At 39.6% G+C, this 18,264-nt stretch overlaps 2 protein-coding genes and 1 pseudogene across 3 annotated transcripts; 1 reads left to right on the forward strand and 2 right to left on the reverse strand.

Moving 5' to 3' along the window:
• Positions 1-4,550: 4,550 nt before the first annotated feature.
• On the reverse strand, positions 4,551-6,786 carry LOC149048396 (adenosine receptor A2b-like). Its single transcript, XM_089200516.1, has one exon. The coding sequence runs from the start codon at positions 6,172-6,174 to the stop codon at positions 5,233-5,235; it is 942 nt and encodes a 313-aa protein (XP_089056642.1). The 5' UTR covers positions 6,175-6,786; the 3' UTR covers positions 4,551-5,232.
• LOC149048397 (uncharacterized) lies at positions 4,649-14,808 on the forward strand. 2 transcript variants are annotated; one of them, XM_089200502.1, is made up of 15 exons: positions 4,649-4,753; positions 7,505-7,566; positions 8,230-8,358; positions 8,474-8,534; positions 9,166-9,230; positions 9,362-9,437; positions 9,982-10,034; positions 10,624-10,749; positions 11,030-11,105; positions 11,367-11,467; positions 11,566-12,024; positions 13,150-13,263; positions 13,945-14,008; positions 14,094-14,189; positions 14,310-14,808. In XM_089200502.1, exons 4-15 carry the CDS (start codon positions 8,514-8,516, stop codon positions 14,550-14,552), a joined length of 1,494 nt encoding a protein of 497 aa, XP_089056628.1. In that variant the 5' UTR covers positions 4,649-4,753; positions 7,505-7,566; positions 8,230-8,358; positions 8,474-8,513; the 3' UTR covers positions 14,553-14,808. The 2 variants fall into 2 exon arrangements, with proteins under 2 accessions (XP_089056628.1, XP_089056627.1); XM_089200501.1 differs by lacking the exon at positions 4,649-4,753 and having other exon boundaries at positions 7,363-7,566.
• Positions 14,809-15,447: 639 nt separating this feature from the next.
• Positions 15,448-16,302, reverse strand: LOC149048398 (olfactory receptor 4E1-like; annotated as a pseudogene).
• Positions 16,303-18,264: the final 1,962 nt, after the last annotated feature.

Raw genomic sequence — 18,264 nt, forward strand, 5'->3', positions numbered from 1 at the left:
TGACACGACTTGTCAACTTCTGATTAGTTTTTGTCGTGTGACGTTGCTTCTGTGACACAAATTATTTCACTTACGGTGTTAATTGCTTAGGAAACGGCTAATATTCCTTTTAATCTTGTCACCTTAATCAAAAGCTGCGCTTAACACCTGTATCCAGAACGCATTAGCCAGCACGGAAATTGTTCTCCACGGTTTTAGCAGGAAGAATTCTTGTCAGAGAATAAACAGACGTGATTGAAACCATGTCTAGACATTGTTATCAACTGATTGTAATCTAAGTATAAAACTGGCGACACGACTGTACGAGTGAAAAAGAAACAAAATCAAGTGAAAGGTACAGTCCCCTCATGTGTTGGAACACCAGCGCCAGGATAATTCCCGTACAATTCTTGAGACTTCAAATACATCCTGAAAGGTGGATAGTTCCAAGTATTCATAAACACCCTAAGTTAGGATTAATCCTCATCATGTTCCGTTTATACCTTCCCTTAAAACTGAATCTAAAGATAGACAAACAAACACAAAGCAGGGGTTACACATTCAACATCACTGGATCGATCATTTTCTTTGAATTAATTACCAGACCTGACAGTTTTTTTTGTTCAATAAAATTCAGGCTGATCCGAGGGAGAACCGCTGATCACTTTCGTCCTTAGAATCTGCTGCCGGAAAGAACAAGTCTATGCAATATTGGTTGTATGGTGTCTGTAACTTCGGAGCGTTCCATGTATAATTTTTTTTGTAAAGTAGAAAAAACGGTTCATTTTCCTAGCGCCAGGATAGCATTTCTTTGGCTTAAATGTCGGTGTCGTATGGGGCGAAGTATTTTTAATAGGACCCTTAAATAGTCATGCATCAGCCAGAAGGGTATTTAAAACCTGGAGAGGACAACCTGGTTTGTACGCTTGAAAAAAAAGTCACTCTATGGGTAGACGCTGTCGTTACGATGTTGGAACAAAGCCTTCCTGGTATGCATTCAGAAGATTGGTGTCACTCAAACCATAGCCGACTGCTATCAACTCATGTTTGTCCTTAAATCCATTTAAGGGCCCTCGCCAGGAACTTTAGCGAATAGTTGGCTGTGGCTCGACGTTTTTTTTTTTTTTTGCTCTTATTTGACTAAAGTTGGAAGGTTGATTTAGAGTGAGAGTGAAAACCGAACCGATTTGTCAGACACGTAACCTAATCAAAAAATGAACGGTTCCCCGAAGCTTACAGTATTGTCTGTAGTTTGAGGCAATCTGTCAATCACAATACATTCACGCGTGCATTTTGCCATTACATGAAAATTAAAATAAAAGTCGAACAAAAATCGTGTCCTTTCAACCAGTCAAGGAAAATTGTGTTTCTTCCGATTCACGACATAAAAAGGCAGTACAAAATTTTGCAAGTTGGGAACGGTTAGTTTTTTCATCCGCACCGAAAGCAGAACATCATGGAGGTTTGAACGTTAAATTATTGGAACTAACAATGGTAATTGACATCAACACACCGAAATGGTTTCCTCAGTTTTTTGCAACAAGGTTTTTTCGATGCATGCGAGAGTAACAAAGTTCTGCCAACGTTTTAACATTATGACAACAGTGAAAGTGTGAAAACCTTAGCAGAAGTTACTGTTTGCAAAGCAACCCGAAATAACTACGCTGTTGTGTCGAATTAAATTTCGACTGATGGAATTAAGTCCCATACCATTTGACCATCTGACCTTTGAAAAAATTTGGCGTGAATATATCAATTGCGTGTGTAGTATTTTTTAATATTACCTTGAGCACAAGGCTACGTATGGTAAATCACCATATTAAATTCTAATTAGCGTTCGGCTGTACAAATCCACATAACAACATGCCGGAATTAGCGGAGGAGATGTACGTGGTAGTTAGCCTTGGTGCACTTTCAGTTCTCATTGTTGTCTCAAACGTGTCTGTCTATGCGTTGGTTTGATTCAACAAAAGATTACGGACATACACTAACTGGTTTACCTTGTCGCTTGCTGTTTCTGACATCCTAGCAGGAGCCGTTTTGATGCCTCTGACACTCTTCAAACCCGAATCGGTGGTCGTTACGTATTTGAGTCATTTGATATTACTCTGGGGTGTTGTTAACATCTGCGCACTCACTTACGATCGCTTCGTTGCTGCAATGATGCCTCTGCAGTATCCTTGTCGCATACCTAAGATATTCAAAAGAACTTTAGTTGCTGTGTGGTTAATCCCAACAATTATCAGCTTACTTCCTCTGTTCTGGGCAACAGATCGTGCATCAATATTCCACAAGTGGTACATTGCGTGTTCCAGATAGAAAAGATTTATGTTCAGCATGGCTTTGACAAGACAAGAAGACTGGAAAAAACGGAAAAAAAGAAAGGCACCTTCTCGAAGAGGGAGAGACATCGTTAGAGTTTTAGAAACGAAAAAATGTGTCAGCCATCAATAGTGTATCCATGAGAGCACCAGGCAGTCGTGCTACATGCTATTTCACCGATTTCAATGAAACTTTGCCAGTTTAAAGGGTCTACCCCAAACTCAAACAGACAAACTAATTTTTGTTTTGGTTATTTCCGGGGGGGATATAGACCACCCCCCAGTTTTTCTTGGTTTTCATCAACGGAAATCGCTTCAAAGTAGGTAAAATGTGTGAAGCTCTCACTGAGAGTTTGCATAAATATAGTGACATCCTTAATGAATGTACGACGCAAGTATCAGTCAATTTGATTGACGGCTTGTCAATCAACAGAGGCAAATAAATGGCTGTGTTCTCAGACTTTTCGATTCATCCAAATATTTGATAACTATGAGGTCAAATATCTCTCCTTACCAGAAAGATACAACACTAATCTTAATTCTCCTTTATAAACCATCATTTCATCTCTGAAAACCATCAAAAAAATATTTGGGCACTGCCGTATTTTTGTCTTGGATGCCTTTTAAATGTGCGACTGTAACAAACTTCTATCTGGCTCTAAGCGGTAACTTGAGGAAATAAACCTTTATTTTATAGCTCGTTATACATGATGATTGATCGAGGAAGCTAAGAAATGTGAATAACTTTCGAGATTTCTTGTAGGAATGGAAAATTTAATGTGTGTAGGCGAAATAGAAATGGGAAAATCGTATTGTTTCTTTCACCTGTCGTTTATTACTTTGGATATTTGCCAAAATCAGAAAACATGGCTTTTGTACGGCACAGAACATTCATTAGTCTATAATTTGATTTTTTATTATCATTACCTCACAGTTCACAATAAGAAAACTGTAAGCATCCACGATGCTTATTCTGAATAAAGGATCTCCTGCTCTTTGCCTGGCCTCGGGCAATTTCCCTTCCCATGCAATTGGCGTGCTACACATGCAACAGTTATTCTCTTGGAATGGGTGGGTTGGAATGGGTGGGTGATACTTTTCGCTACATCTCTCACTTCCGAAACGTAGAGCACATGCTTTACACAATCGATATATATCGGCAGAAGTTTCGTTTCCACTCATTACCACGCTGACATTTGCGGAAATACAGCAAGAGCCGGGGAATTTATCATTTCTAAACGGCAACAACAAAATAGACGTCGAACAGGTTAAGCTTGTGAAGCAAATAAAGTACAACTTCGCTTTAAATTGAAATTAAATAGAGACACTCTTTGTGCGATGGTATAATCGACATTTCTTTTGACAGTTTAGAAGGCACAAATTGTGACCGTGATGTCTATTAAATTTCAAAGAAACACGAAAGTCGCATTACCGTCGTAATATAATTATTTTCCTTTTTAGGACATATGTTTCCTTTTTAGTAAAGGAGAGCACTCAGTTTTAAATCCTTCCGTGGAAAAAAATTATAATATATTTCTTGACTGGAGCGCAAAAATTAGAAAAAAAAATTTTGATGGAAAAATATTAGGTTTTCTTGAAAAATATGGTTATTTAATTTGACTGTTCTCATGATTAAGCTGCATTTTATTCATAGATAATCAACTGCACTTGTGCAACACACATGTGTGATTAGCGTACGCACCACACACCCTCACACATATTTTTAGCGTACTTAGCATACACCTTAATTTAGATTTGCTAATGCTGTCTTTGCCGAAAGGAAAGGACCGCTCTTTCACTCTATGGAAAAATTATGTGTGGAACACAGGAATGAGAACTAAGTCGGTAACTCTTCTCCTTTTAACCGATATTGCAAGCGACATGTACTCGCTGGCAGCAGATTCCAACGACGAGAGGTAACGGTAATTTTTGTTTTTTTTTCTTTACGAAGCTTGCCAGGCGCAAGGGTCCCTTGGGTCAGCATGAATTGTTGTCAATCAAAAACTGTCAAGTCTGGCAAGTACTCTGAAGTAAGTACCAATTAAATGAGGTTGATATCCGTTTTTAATGCGTTCGCACCTGGGTTTTGTACGTCAGTTTTGAATCTTTTGTTTCAATTCAAAGAGATAGGTAGGAGTGGAACACATAAGGATAAGAATTATTTAACAAAAACATTTGAGTAAGAGTACGTTAGGGTTCGGAGATAACCAGGTGCATTTCAGTCAGATAAACAGAATTATCGAACTATTTATAATTATGGACTCATGACTGAACTCACTTGTATTATGGAAAGCTTTTATTCAGTTTATGCCATGCTGTCTCCTTAACGATTCTAAAACTTTGAAGAAAAGTGCTGATATCATAAGGAAGGAAAAAGCAGCTGGTGACGTATAGCCATTTGAAAACGTCAAAAAGAACAACGTCGAAATAAAATTCAAAGTGCTTTGTATCTCGTAAGTGAAACAGCACGTTTCAACTTTTAGTTTAACTTCAAATGTTATTTCGTGTCTTTGTTTGCTTTGGTTGGTTAGTAAACTGAATGTTGAATGTATTAAATTGCAACCTCCGTACTTTAGTAGTGATGTGTCATAGATGGAAAGGGGTAGTTTTATGTTTTAATATCATCTCAATCATCATCATCATCGTCGTCGTCGTCGTCGTCGCATTCATTAGATGATGAATCTGACATTTCTTTGTTCCTCGCTTGTTACTAATGTTCAGCATCTTTACTCAACGACCGTCGTCGAAGTGTAGTATGTGTTCGAGATATATTGTCTTTATCTTAATTTATTTCAAACGTAAAAGGTACTTTAAAGCTTTTGGTGAATTAGCGTCCTTCTCGATGCATTAGAAGAGAATGTAAAGGAGAGAAGATTCTTCCAATGCTTTCAATGTGTTTTTTTTTTGGTAGTCTCGTGCAGCATGTCATTCTTTAGTTGAGACTTGCCCTCTGTTTAAGCGCAAGCCAACGAATGGTCTTGTTCTTTGATTGTTCTGCTTTAAAAGACCTGACAGAAATCGACTGTTGTTCAACGCATCTGCTCGAACATTTCTGATATAAATTCCGAAGAGCGATCTTGAAATCAGGTTTTAGAAAAGCATACAGCAGAGGATTTGCTAGCGAACCCGCCGCCATGGTGAAGAGCGAAACCGAGGATAAGATGTCTGGGACAACTTGAATCCGTTTTACAATAAAAGCTGTTGTCATGTAAAGGATTGGCAGCCAAGAGAACAAAAAGGCCAGAGACACAATGCAATAGATTTTGGCTACCTTGGCATCTGCGGAAATGCGTCTGCGTTCGTTGATTTGTCTTGAGACAGATTTCAAGTTTTTCCTTAACGCTAAGCTTCTGCGCACTTGTCTGAAAATTCTAATGTAGGCTGCAGTTATGAAGATGTACGGAACGACGACACCAAGCAGCTCTAAGCACGCCAAGTAGACTCTATGAGCTGTTTTTGAATGATCTGCGCCCCAAATCAAAGGAACAGAGGCATATATGGCCGAAACTAGCCAAATAATCGCAATTCCTCTCTTGAAGAATTTGGGAACGAGATAAGAATATTCTAAAGGTTTCACTATAGCAATAAAACGATCGCAGGTAACTGCCGAAATGTTGATAACACCCGAAAGTAAAATCATTGCGGTGAAGTATCCTTCGACGACATAAGATGGTTTGAATAGCGTCATAGAAAAAAGCAGGCTGCCAGTCAGTAGGTCGGACACAGCAAGGGACAGAATCAACCAATTTGTGTATGTGCGAAGGGTTTTGTTGAAGCAAACCAGCGTGACAATAACAGCGTTCGAGAGAACTATAAGAACTGACAGAGCACCGAGAATGATGGTTAGATAAATACCTTCAGTTGTTTTTTCCATGCGGTTTTTTTTCGCTGATATGTTGAGCGAAAGTCGGTTTACACGGGTAGTTACTTTCACTTTGAATTAGATCTTTCTAAACTAAACGGAACCTTCGTGAAGTTGTACTAATGCGTCGTATTAGGTTATTTGTTCCGCTGTAAGCGGAATGAATCTCTAACAAACCGGTATTTTCGATTTTGTCATCTATGTTTTATTCTAAATTTTCTGTCAATGTATGACATTTAAATGGATTAAAAAGTAAACATCAGTAGCGCGCGAAATCGATCAGTTTAATTCAATCGTAGTTTTCTGGTCAGTTTATGGAAAAGTGTCGAAGTGAGAAATTACAAGACGAAAACGAAAGCTCTTTAATTAATTTGATTCAATGGCAGTTTCTACAAACAGCAAATACAATTAAAAACCTGGAGGGAGCCTTTTTAGGGTCTGCATCTAATTTAAACTATTGAATCGAATAAGAATAGAATTTATTTCAAAAAGGTTTTTGTTTTGTCTTACAGTTAGAAAACTTACTGGGACCGAACTCTTAGACTGGAAATATTAAATACAAATTTTCCAATTTTCGAGTGACTCATGAAGTACCAGGAGTTCTTCTGTCTCTTAATTGCAAGTTCTTCACCACGCGTAATAAATATATGTTCTTGTCTTTTTATGCGAAAACTTTCACTTTGTCTTGGAAACTGGAAAATATAAGCACTGCTTTTGTGCCTTCATGAGCGGCATTGTCACTCGCAACTTCCCCAAAGAAGTGTTCAACTTTTATTTTTTGTGACAGCAAATGTTCTTGTTTGGGGAAATTGGGAACAGAGAAAAAAGGTTGTTCTTCTGTGCCGGATGTTGAATGACTTTTCGGAAGGCGCAGTTTATATGCAGGTGATAACTGGGAGCTCTTGAAATTTGTTTTCAGTGCATGTATCCATTTTAAAGCACCACACATCCTGTTCTGCGCATAACATCACCCAGAACTCCTTGCGAATACGCGTACATGCAAGCCGATAACAGGGTGGATTTTGATTTTTAGCTGTACGGTGGTCTTTTGTTCTGAAGGACTTAAACTGCGACCTTGAAAACAACGAATCGACGAGCGATGTGAATTTACGCCGTTTGAAAATGTGTATTCTTTTCCTAATGTATTTATGTATTACATTGTTAGATTTGCCATTTTACCCAGAGTCGCACGTGCGATATATTGCCCACTACATCAGAAAATTGTGGTAGGAAGGCTTGAGGTGTAATATGGAAGACTATGTTTTTTACAGTTGTGTTCGGAATTGTATAATTGTATACAAATATGTTCTTTAACCAATGTGTCAACTTAATTTTCTTTCAGGATCTAGTAAAGAAAGCAGAAATTGTGAAGGAGGTGCAGAGCATTGTCCTGAATAACGAGAAGTAAGTGGGTTTATTCAAACTTTGAATGATAGGCGGAATAGGTGGAAAAACAAACCATAGAAAGGGGGAAGTCAAGGAAGGCAGTCGGAAGGCAGTCGGAAGAGAGTCGGAAGGCAGTCGGAAGGCAAGGAAGAATGAGCAACGTTGGAAGGTCGCAAGGAAGAAAAGAAAGTATGACGGGAATAACTGTGAATGACCTAGGAGTAATGGGGGGGGGATGTGGTGATGGACAAGGAAGGGGAGGGGAGGGGAGGAGTGAAGAAGAAAGGGAGAGAAAGTGAGGGAATGTAAGTATGGATTGAGGGATGGAGAAATTAAAAATAAGAGGAAGGAAGTGGGAAGTGAAGACGGAGAGTGTGGAATGAAGGGATGGATGGATGATACGAAGGAGGATAAGAATGCAAAGTAAGGTAGGAGGGGAAGGAAGCGGAGTTTGGAAAGGAGCGATGGAAGAAAAAAGAAAGTAAGGGAGAGATGAAGAAGGGAACGGGAAAGGTAATCAGGAATGTTTTGCCAGTGAAGAATGCCGCAGTGTGTATGGAGAAGGGGAGGAAGGTATTGAACAATGGGTAGAGAGGGAGGCAAGGATGGAGTCCAGGAGGAGAAGAAGAAAGAGAAAGAGAAGGAGAGAACCTTTGAACATTCGTTTTATAATATCTTTAGATCAAAGGATGACATAAGGGATTGTGGCGGTGTTCAGGCGCTTTGTCGCCTGCTGAGTCTAAGCAGAGATCCATTGGTTCTTCAGCATATTCTAGCAAGTCTTGCATCTCTTTCATTTGATAACGCAAGGTGAGTTCTTCTTACGAACGTAGTTGGGTTCGATCGTGATTTCGATCCAATGCAATATACGAAGCATCTTTCATCTTAGTAGTATCAACTTTTTCGAGGTGCTGTTCATTTTTAGTAACTGCGACGAAGTAACAAGCCAAGGTGGACTTCAAACAATGTGCTATTTGCTAGGAAAGGTACGATCACGGGTTTGCAGCTAGTTAAATCACTTTCCCAGTTAGCTAAGATTCCGAAGTTGTTCAGGTATCTTACTCGAAGTGTGTATCACCCTCTATCGTAGTTAGTTACCAGTTAACACTCGCACAATTGCAGGAACGGTAACTTCGGTTGCAGCGGACCGAACTCAATTTTCTTCTTGTTTATGACAAAAACGTGAAAACGCCACCATCTTGAAGCTTTGTTAAGAAAAAAAGGAAGGAAAGAAAACTATCTGGCTCGGCAGAAAACTTTTATTACGCTTTACTTTAAGACGTTCCGCATCATAACGTTGACAATCCGACCAAGGCAGACTATGTAAGCGAGGAAACACAGCTCTCTTAATTAGATGGTACTATCTCGAGAATTTATTAGCATGTGACCAAAAGGAGGTTTCTCTTTCCGGCGTCACATATATCTTCCAGCAAATAGGTGACGAAGGAAAAGAAAGATATGATATGTGGAACGTTGTTTGATTTGAAACCAAACCCTTAGAACTTGAATCATGGGAAATGTATAGCAGACAGTAAAGAGATTTGATTTATTCCTGTTTGTTGTGAGATTCCAACATGTCGTTTTTCTTCGTTCTCTGTTTTAATCTGTCCTGTCAAGACGAAAGACAGCATTATCCAAGAAAGCATAGCTTGGGCTTTGAAGAACCTGGGAACCTCAGAAAGGTAAATTTATTGTTTATTTTCATATATAAGAATGCTATCGGATAGTATCCGGAATTATGCAGTTTTTTTTTTAAAGTGTTTTACTTATTTCAATTGACGTTTTGAAACTTCTTCCTTCTATCCTTCGACAGAAATCAAAATGAGGCAAGAACTCGAGGAGGGCTCCAGGCTTTTTGTGAACTTTTAAGAACCACCATGGATGACAAAGTTAGTTTGCTTTCTTTTGGCTCCTCGCGAGCAGTGCTCTACTTTTGTTTGCGCTTGCGTTGTTTAAGGAGCATTCGCACGATTTGGGTGGTGTGGAGTGAAAAATAATGACCGGTCACGAAACCAGTCATATGATAGGATTTGTTTTCAATTCTGCCCGCTCACGCGCAGTGAAATAAAAACGTTACATGTATGTCGTGTTATTTTGCTTCTTAAAGAGATTGGAGCGGGCAGACTGGGGATTCAAAACTCCTGACCTCCCCCCCGAACATGATACTATGAGACTTCGATTTCAAGTTTATGTCACTCTTTGGCATTTCATGGGACAGGGCGGAAAATTTAGTGTTTTTTCCTTTACCTGTTATGACTGTTTTGTGAGTGTTACTTTGGAAAGGAGTCATAAAAGGGATAGCAGGAATTGTTCTCCAAAACGAATTGATAAAGGAAAGAGCAAAATGGTTTGTAATATGGGTTGGGGAAAGGAACTGGAAGGGCTCGTAAATAACCTGGATTTTGAGAATACGTGCTGCCATTTTCCTGGCAGGTCTTGGAGAGAGTGACGTGGGCTATTGGATCTCTTGTAGATGACAACACCAGGTAAAAAAGTTTTCCAACCATTGATTTGAGTTGATGAATGAAAGATACCAGTCCTCATGTTATTGGTGTGTCCTTGCCTTTTTTGATAGCTCATCGCACAGAATGCCCAAACATTATTAGTAATTCATGAGCACTAAAGCGGGAAATTTTGAATGCGAACGCGCCTTGAAAGACCAAAATAAGAGAAGAAAGGACCAAAACAAGCGATCCATCAAGACCAACTTTTGGACGCTTTGCTGCTAATATTACAGATCGATAATTTTTCGCCACAGCAATTAAATGTCTCGAGAACAATAGGCATTCTGCGCGATAAATAATTTGATGGGTGGGGAGGGGGGGAAAGAGATTGCACTATCGATTGTCTTTTTATGCGTTTCTAAGAATGTTTTCCGCCGTATAGGTTGTGGACATTTCAAACATCTAGGTCTTTTGAATTAATTCAAGGTAATCGTGATACAATTTAAATTTCAAATACACGCACAGCAAGATGACATGCGCAATACGCGCCTCATCTTATAGATAACTTTAATGATTGTTATTTGTTTCACAGTGATTGTCAATTATGGTGAGATATTTTGCGTTTCCACAGAAACTGTCAAGCCGTGCGGGATTGTGGTGGCTTGAAAACAATGTGTGAATTGGTGTCACTGACTTACAGCGAAAATGTTCTAGAGCGCACAATGTGGGCGCTAGGAAACTTAGCTATCGACAATCAGTAAGTCGATCCTTTTTTTCTTGTTTTATTGCTTGATAACTCAGTCTTCATTGATTGCTGATTGTAATACAGGGTTAGATTGGTTCAATCTCCCCTTTGTAGTATGATTGGTCGTGAAACCTCGCGCCAACGTCAACCAATCAGATGCAAAGTAAAACGAGTCGAGTGTTCGTCACCCGCGTTTTTCAATGATGCCAAATGCTCTATTTATTTCTTATTTTTCTCAATGCCATCGTCATTGTTTATTTTTTTATCCATTTGTTTTTTTTGTCTTATTTAGGAATCGCAATTTCATTCGACAATATGGAGGCCTTGAGAACATTTGCAAAAAGTTGCAAGAATCAACCTCACAGCAGGTGAGATCATAAATATGAGCAGAGGGACCAAACATTGAAATGAGTACTGCTATGCGGACATGTTGGCTTTGGTCAAAATTGAAAATTTTCTCAGATAAATTTGTCTGCGTATATGTCCCTTCTGTATTCTCGGAGCTCATAATTTTCATGTAAACTTCGCCTCGGCAGTGTTAGACTACTCTCGGCAGTTTTAAGCCAATCACACAAAGTTAACAGCTCTCCTTCTGAACAAAAGGTCATTGTACACTTTTTTCTTACCAGATCATAAAGCAAGGTGCCCTGACGCTTAAAACTCTGGCGAGTAGTAATCAACACAATAAGGATGTTATGGTCAGACTGGGAGTGATTGGTACACTTCGAAGGTTTGTAGCGCAGTGTTCTCACGGGGGGACTCAGCTTCTTCCTTGCTCCACGTTCTTGACAATGTACTTTTCAACAATTTTGTGTCTTTTCTTTTTAGTTTAATGACAAATGAGCAGCAGAGTTTAGGTATCATTCCTCGCCGTGTGTGTGGCGATCTACTGCAGCGTCTTCTTGACTCAGCAGCTGGAAACATCCATACAACAAGCTCAACCGCTACAGCACCTGACGATAGAGCCCAAGAATGTGCGATCGCTTCTGGCATAATCGTAAAGCAAGAACCTGAGACGAGATCAGTCAATGGTCTGGTGCAGAATGGTGATATTGACAATGAAGATGACGATGACTTACCCCCTCTGGGTGGGGAGGACAGTGACGAGAAAAATGAGAGGATTCCGTCTGCGATGATCACACTAGCCCCAAATACTTCTGAGAACCTTTCCCCGAGGGAAAATTTCTCTCGGTCGGAGACGCAAGGAATTACTGCAGCTAGGTCTACTGTAAGCGTTAGAAATCACGTTGTGCCTCATGCAGAAGAGAATAATTTAGACCCATTTAGGTGAGCTGGTTTTAAAAATTGCAATTGTATGAAGACTGTTTTTGAATGAGAACAAAGCTTTGGACGTCGGGATTGAAGAATCCATGTTTGGGCTGGGGTCTCCAGTTACCGACTTTCTGAACCTCCTCCCCTCTTTAGTGAGCACCGCTTCCTCCTTCCCATGCCCCAGGAAAAAACTGTAACATTAAAACACCATTGACAACCAACTAAAATATCAATGCTGTAGCCATGGTTATGTTCTTCACTTGGGTTAGGAAGCGAGTCAGTTTCAAATATTTTTTACAATTTCAAGCATGTACCAGTTTCCGTTTGAGACATTTGTAAGTTTAATGAACAAATAAATACAAATTGCATGCGCTTGCATTTGGGCGTGAGTAGAAACCTGGGGGAGTAATATACCCGGGAGGCTTATGAAATGTATTGTGTGTTATGTTTTAGGACATACTATATTTTGTTTTAATATTATGTTCAGCGTCAACTGTTTCGTTTTCGGTCGCGGAGGACACACGGTCTGTAAAAGGTGGCCCTGATCCTACGATCAGTTGTCACATCATGTTTGAAGAGTCCAATTTATGTGAAGAGTAACACTTCTGTTTCCTACAATCAGTTGTCACATCATGTTTGAAGAGTCCTATTTATGTGTAGAATAACTCTCCTGTTTCTACCACGCTAGAAATTACTGACAAGACCTCCCCTCCTCTATTCAATGTTGCCTGTATGAAGCTAACGGTTCATGGAATCACGACACGACATTTTTATGAAGGGGAGGGGGAGGGGGCGGCGAATAGGTAAACTTAACGAGGGCAAAAGAGATAAAATTGAAGTAAGAGGGTCTTGAAAAGGTCAATGTGTCAGCAATTTTGTCGCCAATTGTAGGTCTAGACCATCGCAATGTTCACATCCACCCCGTGAAAATAACTTGGTATTGGCAGATAAACAAGGTAACCTGACCGATGTTGGAGTATGGGAAGGGGAAAAACTTCTGATTGTTCTAACATCTCACCCGTGGATAGGAAAACTGCACTTAACTCGCTTAAATATACATATGTAAGAATCCTTTCAACAATTTGAAATTAGTATTTTCTTGCCCCTATTTAAAACCATGATGATTTATATATTTTCCAGCGTGCATCCGAAAACAGTGTGGTCACAAACGAGAGAACTGGTGCGAGTTTGTGTGAAGCTACGCGGAGTGGAGAGACAGCAGACCGAGATAACTGCAAGCAAGCTCAAGTTTAGGTAAGTTTGGCAGCATTTGAGTTTCTTCATTCAAAATCATCTTCCTCAAAGATGACTCTTCGATTAGTCCACCGTAAGCAAATAGTCACTAAAGACAAGGAACGTCTTTGAAGAGAGATTTTTATTATTGAATCAAAACTACATGTTCGCCGGTTGTGTTTTTACTGTAATATTCGAATCCTTGGGGACATTCTAATGTTGTTATGTCGCGCACATATCCCAATTTACCATGCACACTTGTTGATCCCATCAATATGCAGTACGCCTGTCATATGCGAACCTAGTAAATGACCAAGCATGCTTCGGAGTATTTTTGAACGCAAGGGTGGAGCATCCACCGCGAATTCCGACGTTCTGAGCAGGGTTTAACGAAAGCTGATTACAGGCGATATACCGCGGCCCAACGAACTCTCATCGCCGTGTGTTTCAGTAACTTACGAGAAGGTTCTCGTGTGTGGGTTTCTCCTAAGGGGGCAGCTGCCTGTTACACCATCGGCTGCCGTTTATGGAAAAGGTTCTTGAGACCCGTACGAGGTTCGACCCCCACACGAGCTGGTGACAAATGGGAAACTTTTTTTTAAGAAACAAGCTCAAAGTTTTCCTACTTCGTAACCTGTAATAATGCATTTTGTTTGTGTGTTTGTATGTTTTTGTTGTAATATGATTGTTTTCTTTCACTAGTACACAGCTAAGACACGTAGTTTATGAACTGGACATGGAGCTATTAGAGGAGATTGATCCTGAGGTAGGTCTGAGGTCTTTTCGTTGACATTCTATCTGTTTTCAATTTGCGGTGTTGTTAATTATGTTCTCTCGTTGGATGATTGCAGCAAAGTACTGTAATTGTCAAGGGCTCGGAGGTACAAATTTTACTCAAGAAAAGAAACCATGCCGTGTGGACGCGGTTGTTGAAGAGCAAAGAAAAGGTAACATATACAGTGGAACATGTAGTTTGTTCTTAGTCAACAGGGATTGACCCTCATAGTTTGTCTTCTTTCTTTCTGTTCGTTTATTGACTTGCTTTTTGTTTGTTTGATTTCTTTCAGTTGCCTTACGTCTCCATTGACTTTGATCGTTGGGAAGTATGGTCGTCATCGGAGGAGGACGAAACCGAAGATGATGTAAACTTCCGAGCAGCGCCGACGAACCCGGAAAATTCCCATCACACCTCAGAGGATAGTAGAAAAGGAAGGAAACTGGTATTATTGCCTGAAATGCTTGTCAGTGGTTCGGAGTCCGATACTGATGAAACCTTGCCATCTGATGTGGATTGCTTAAAATTCTATTAGCCAAAACACTGAGAAAAAATGTGTTATCGTTGAAATGTGACAGTTTTTTGACAGATGATCAACTCTTTCAAGAAATGGATTAACCAAGAACGTCACATGACTAGTCGCTAGTATTTGTTATGTTGAAATCGAAGTGAAAGTTTTCTTTATTTAGATAGTATTATTTACGGTAATTTATTACATTGTTTTTACATTTTCTAACATCGAATAAAGCTCTAATTTGATGGTAACTTTTGGTAGAGTTATTGCTTTGTTTAGCTGTACAGTATGTTGAAGTGTCGTTAAAATTAAACTAAAATAGTTTAAACGGCCATTTAGAACAAATCAAGAAACTAAAGAGCCAATGAGAAGCTAAGGCAGATATATGTAAGCAAACTTAAGTACATGTGCAGGCGAACGCGGCATTAAGGAGTCGTGCATGTTCTAATTTCAATCAATCACCCCCGGGTTCCATGCGGTGGATAAAATAGATTCTCGCGCTCCGATTAGTCGTGGTTTGCGTCATATCTCGCGAGGTGATTGTAGCAGGAGTGATTAAATGGCTGCCTTGCATTATGTCGGCAAAGTTACCGAGGAAGTGATAAACGCGATAGGAGAAATTTAATTTCTAAGAGCACAGAATCCAACAGGTTTTGTGGAACACTTTTCAAAAGTAAGAATTTTTTGCTGATTAGATTGATTATGGAAACTGGTTGTTTATCTCGATACGAGTGATCAAAACTTATATAACATATATGCACACTGCCTTCTTTATTTACACATAGTTTTAACATAAACGAGTTTACTAAAGAATCCCGCGAAAGTTTTTGTGCAATTATACTAAGACAATCATTCACATCAGGCTCAGTGAATATGAACTCCATATCCGAAAGTTCAGCCAATAATACACCGGGATATTTAGCGAGTTGCGTTAGAAAACGTTCGAAGAAATAACAAACGAATGTTTCAGACATTCGAAACCAATTGTTTGAGAGAAGAATGTCAAGGTTTACTTATTACTCGTCCTGCGAATCAAAACACTTAAGACTGTGACAGTTAACGAGTTTTTTGATTCCCTCCCTTATGACTGAATTTCCTTTGTAGTACGACACAGGCATTGTTGTGCTTGCGGAGAGCAGCCAGAGTACACAACTGGATGGCAATTACAATCGCGGAGAAGCAAATGATGTATCCGCCTTCAAATGTCTCAACAGCCCTCCTAGGAAACAACTTCACCTGCCTCAGAACAACTAAAAAAGTGGACGTCACCCACACCGCAAAAGAAGCAGTAATGGTGTACTGCATCTTCATGGCAGCTTTGTACCACCATGGTTTAATGACGGCTAAATATCTATCCACACTCATGACTCGAAGGGTTCCCACCACAGCAAAAAGGCATAAAAAGAAAGAAACCACCATGACAGGCGAGTCCCAATCACTGCGATTGAAACACGCTTCACCGGCGATCAGCTCCGCGATTCTGAATCTAATGTACAACGGTGTTACTACCCCACCCCACAGAACGTCAGTCAACGTCAAGCTGCAAAGATACAGAAACCCTGGGCGGAATCGAAGTCCACCCCTCAGAATTGTGACCAGGACCAACCTGTTTGACAGGAAACACCACAAACCTCACATGGTTGTGGCAAAGGTAAGCACCAAGCTAGAGTACTAACTAAATTGGGATTGGTCAGAGCGTGGAAATGAAGCACGGCCGCCCCTCTTGCAACACTCCGTACTTTGTGTCATTTGTAGTCAAGTTTGGCTCCATGTTAGCTCGCTTAATCCTAAAAAATAGAAAAGAAATGGTTCTTACATATCCATCCTAAACTGAAGTAAGTTTGACGTTTTAGATGTACCGTTGAAGCGTTGAAGCTCCCTAAACATTTTATCTTAGGTATGCATAGTCTTGAGCTTCCTACATGTGTTAAGATAATTTATGGCTATCTGAGATTGGATATGAAAACCAATTTTAGTGGACACAATTTTAAACTGAATGAACCACGGGCTACTTGTTTGACTGATAGGTAATCGAGGACTAAAATACGGTAGTTCGGAAAATTATCTCATCGTTGAAAATGTTTTATTGTGCTTCTCATTGACTTGTGAAGGTAAACACAAAAGGTAAACGCAAATAGTTTTCACCGTTTTAATTGAACTGAATGAACCACGGACTACTTGTTTAACGCCAGGGACTGATAGGTAATCGAGAACTGAAATACGGTAGTTCGGAAAATTATCTCATCGTTGAAAATGTTTTATTGTGCTTCACATTGACTTGTGAAGGTAAACACAAAAGGTAAACGCAAATGATTTTCACCGTTTTTGCTTGTTTTCGTAGACAAAAATACAAGACTAATGACCATTTCCTTGGAACGTTCCGAATGGCAAAATATCGACTAATTAAGAAACAATCAGAAGGCTCGGATCTACCTCGGGACTTCCTTGTTCGACTTGTTGACTGAATTCAAACAACCCCGAGTTATAAACTCAGGATCCTTTGGTCGAGAGGAAATATCTTCCCAACATCAATGTTACGACCAATGCTTTGAATGTTAGGGTAGAACTGTTGAGGGAAAAACGTGTAGCTGAAAACAAACAGGTAAGAGGTTTCTCCGCTTTAACGCTTGTCTGAACAGTAGTAGGGAATTTATTATTTTGATACAATATTCCATCCAGAGTAGCCTACGTCGGACAGATGAGAAAACGCGACCCTCTCTCCTTGACAGTTGAATTAACTGTCCTCTCTAATCCGGATAAATTGTCGGCTGGTCATACTGGCCCAGTTTGAAAACTTTAATATTTCTTCAACGCTTAGACCTAACTTACACAGTACTGCAAACCGAAAACAGAGCTTTCTGAAAACGTGAACTTGACTACTTTTTCTATTTTGAGACATTTCAGTTAGGCCCTTCTTTTGCGCACGCTCAAATGCACTCTCGCGATATATTGTTGTGATTGTTGCGCTTTCAACTTTTTCCGACGAGACATGAACGAACCAAATTTTATCTGTTACAATTTATCAGTGTGATTGGGGCCTGAATTGAAGTTTTTATTTCCATAAAAGATTGAATGAAATAATGCTGAGTAGAATATTGCGAGTCAGTTTGTAAACATGCTGGCTTTTTAGAGGAGAGGGACAACCCTCTAGTGAAAGCTAATCCACAATTTATCATATCTTGCCATATTCTACAATCTTTTATACCGATAATAATAAGTAATATTATATCGGTGTTCAGTGAGTATCAGGGTTAAATGATTTTGTTTTATGAGTTTCAACCCTTCTATTACTTCGATAATTATTACTGATTTTCGTCACTGATTAATTCAAGAATTCTCGTGCAATTCATTATGTTGTGTCTTCATATTTCATCGTATTTTTGTCTGAAATAAATCCGATTATCACATAAACTGCGGTGTTATACAGGCCCTGAGAAAAGCCGTAACAACACAAGTGAAAAAACATCGTATTTTTTCACGTGTGTTGATATAGCTAATCAGCTGCTGACAAGTCACTCGCCTTTGGCGCCACTCGGTCAGGTTGATGAATGAACGGCAGAGCCTTCACGATTCTAAATACAAGTTGTTTGTCGGAGCTTTCTCGAATTATAGCGGCTGAAACACTAAAAAATCCGTATCATTGACAGACAGTGAATTTCAAACTTTGCCAGAAGGCGAAGAAAATCAATATACTAAAAGAAAAACCGAAAGTTAAGTATTCAGTGGCTTTGGT

This window comes from Pocillopora damicornis, chromosome 3 (assembly GCF_964200805.1).
Source record: "Pocillopora damicornis chromosome 3, jaPocDami1.2, whole genome shotgun sequence".
Taxonomy (NCBI): domain Eukaryota; kingdom Metazoa; phylum Cnidaria; class Anthozoa; order Scleractinia; family Pocilloporidae; genus Pocillopora; species Pocillopora damicornis.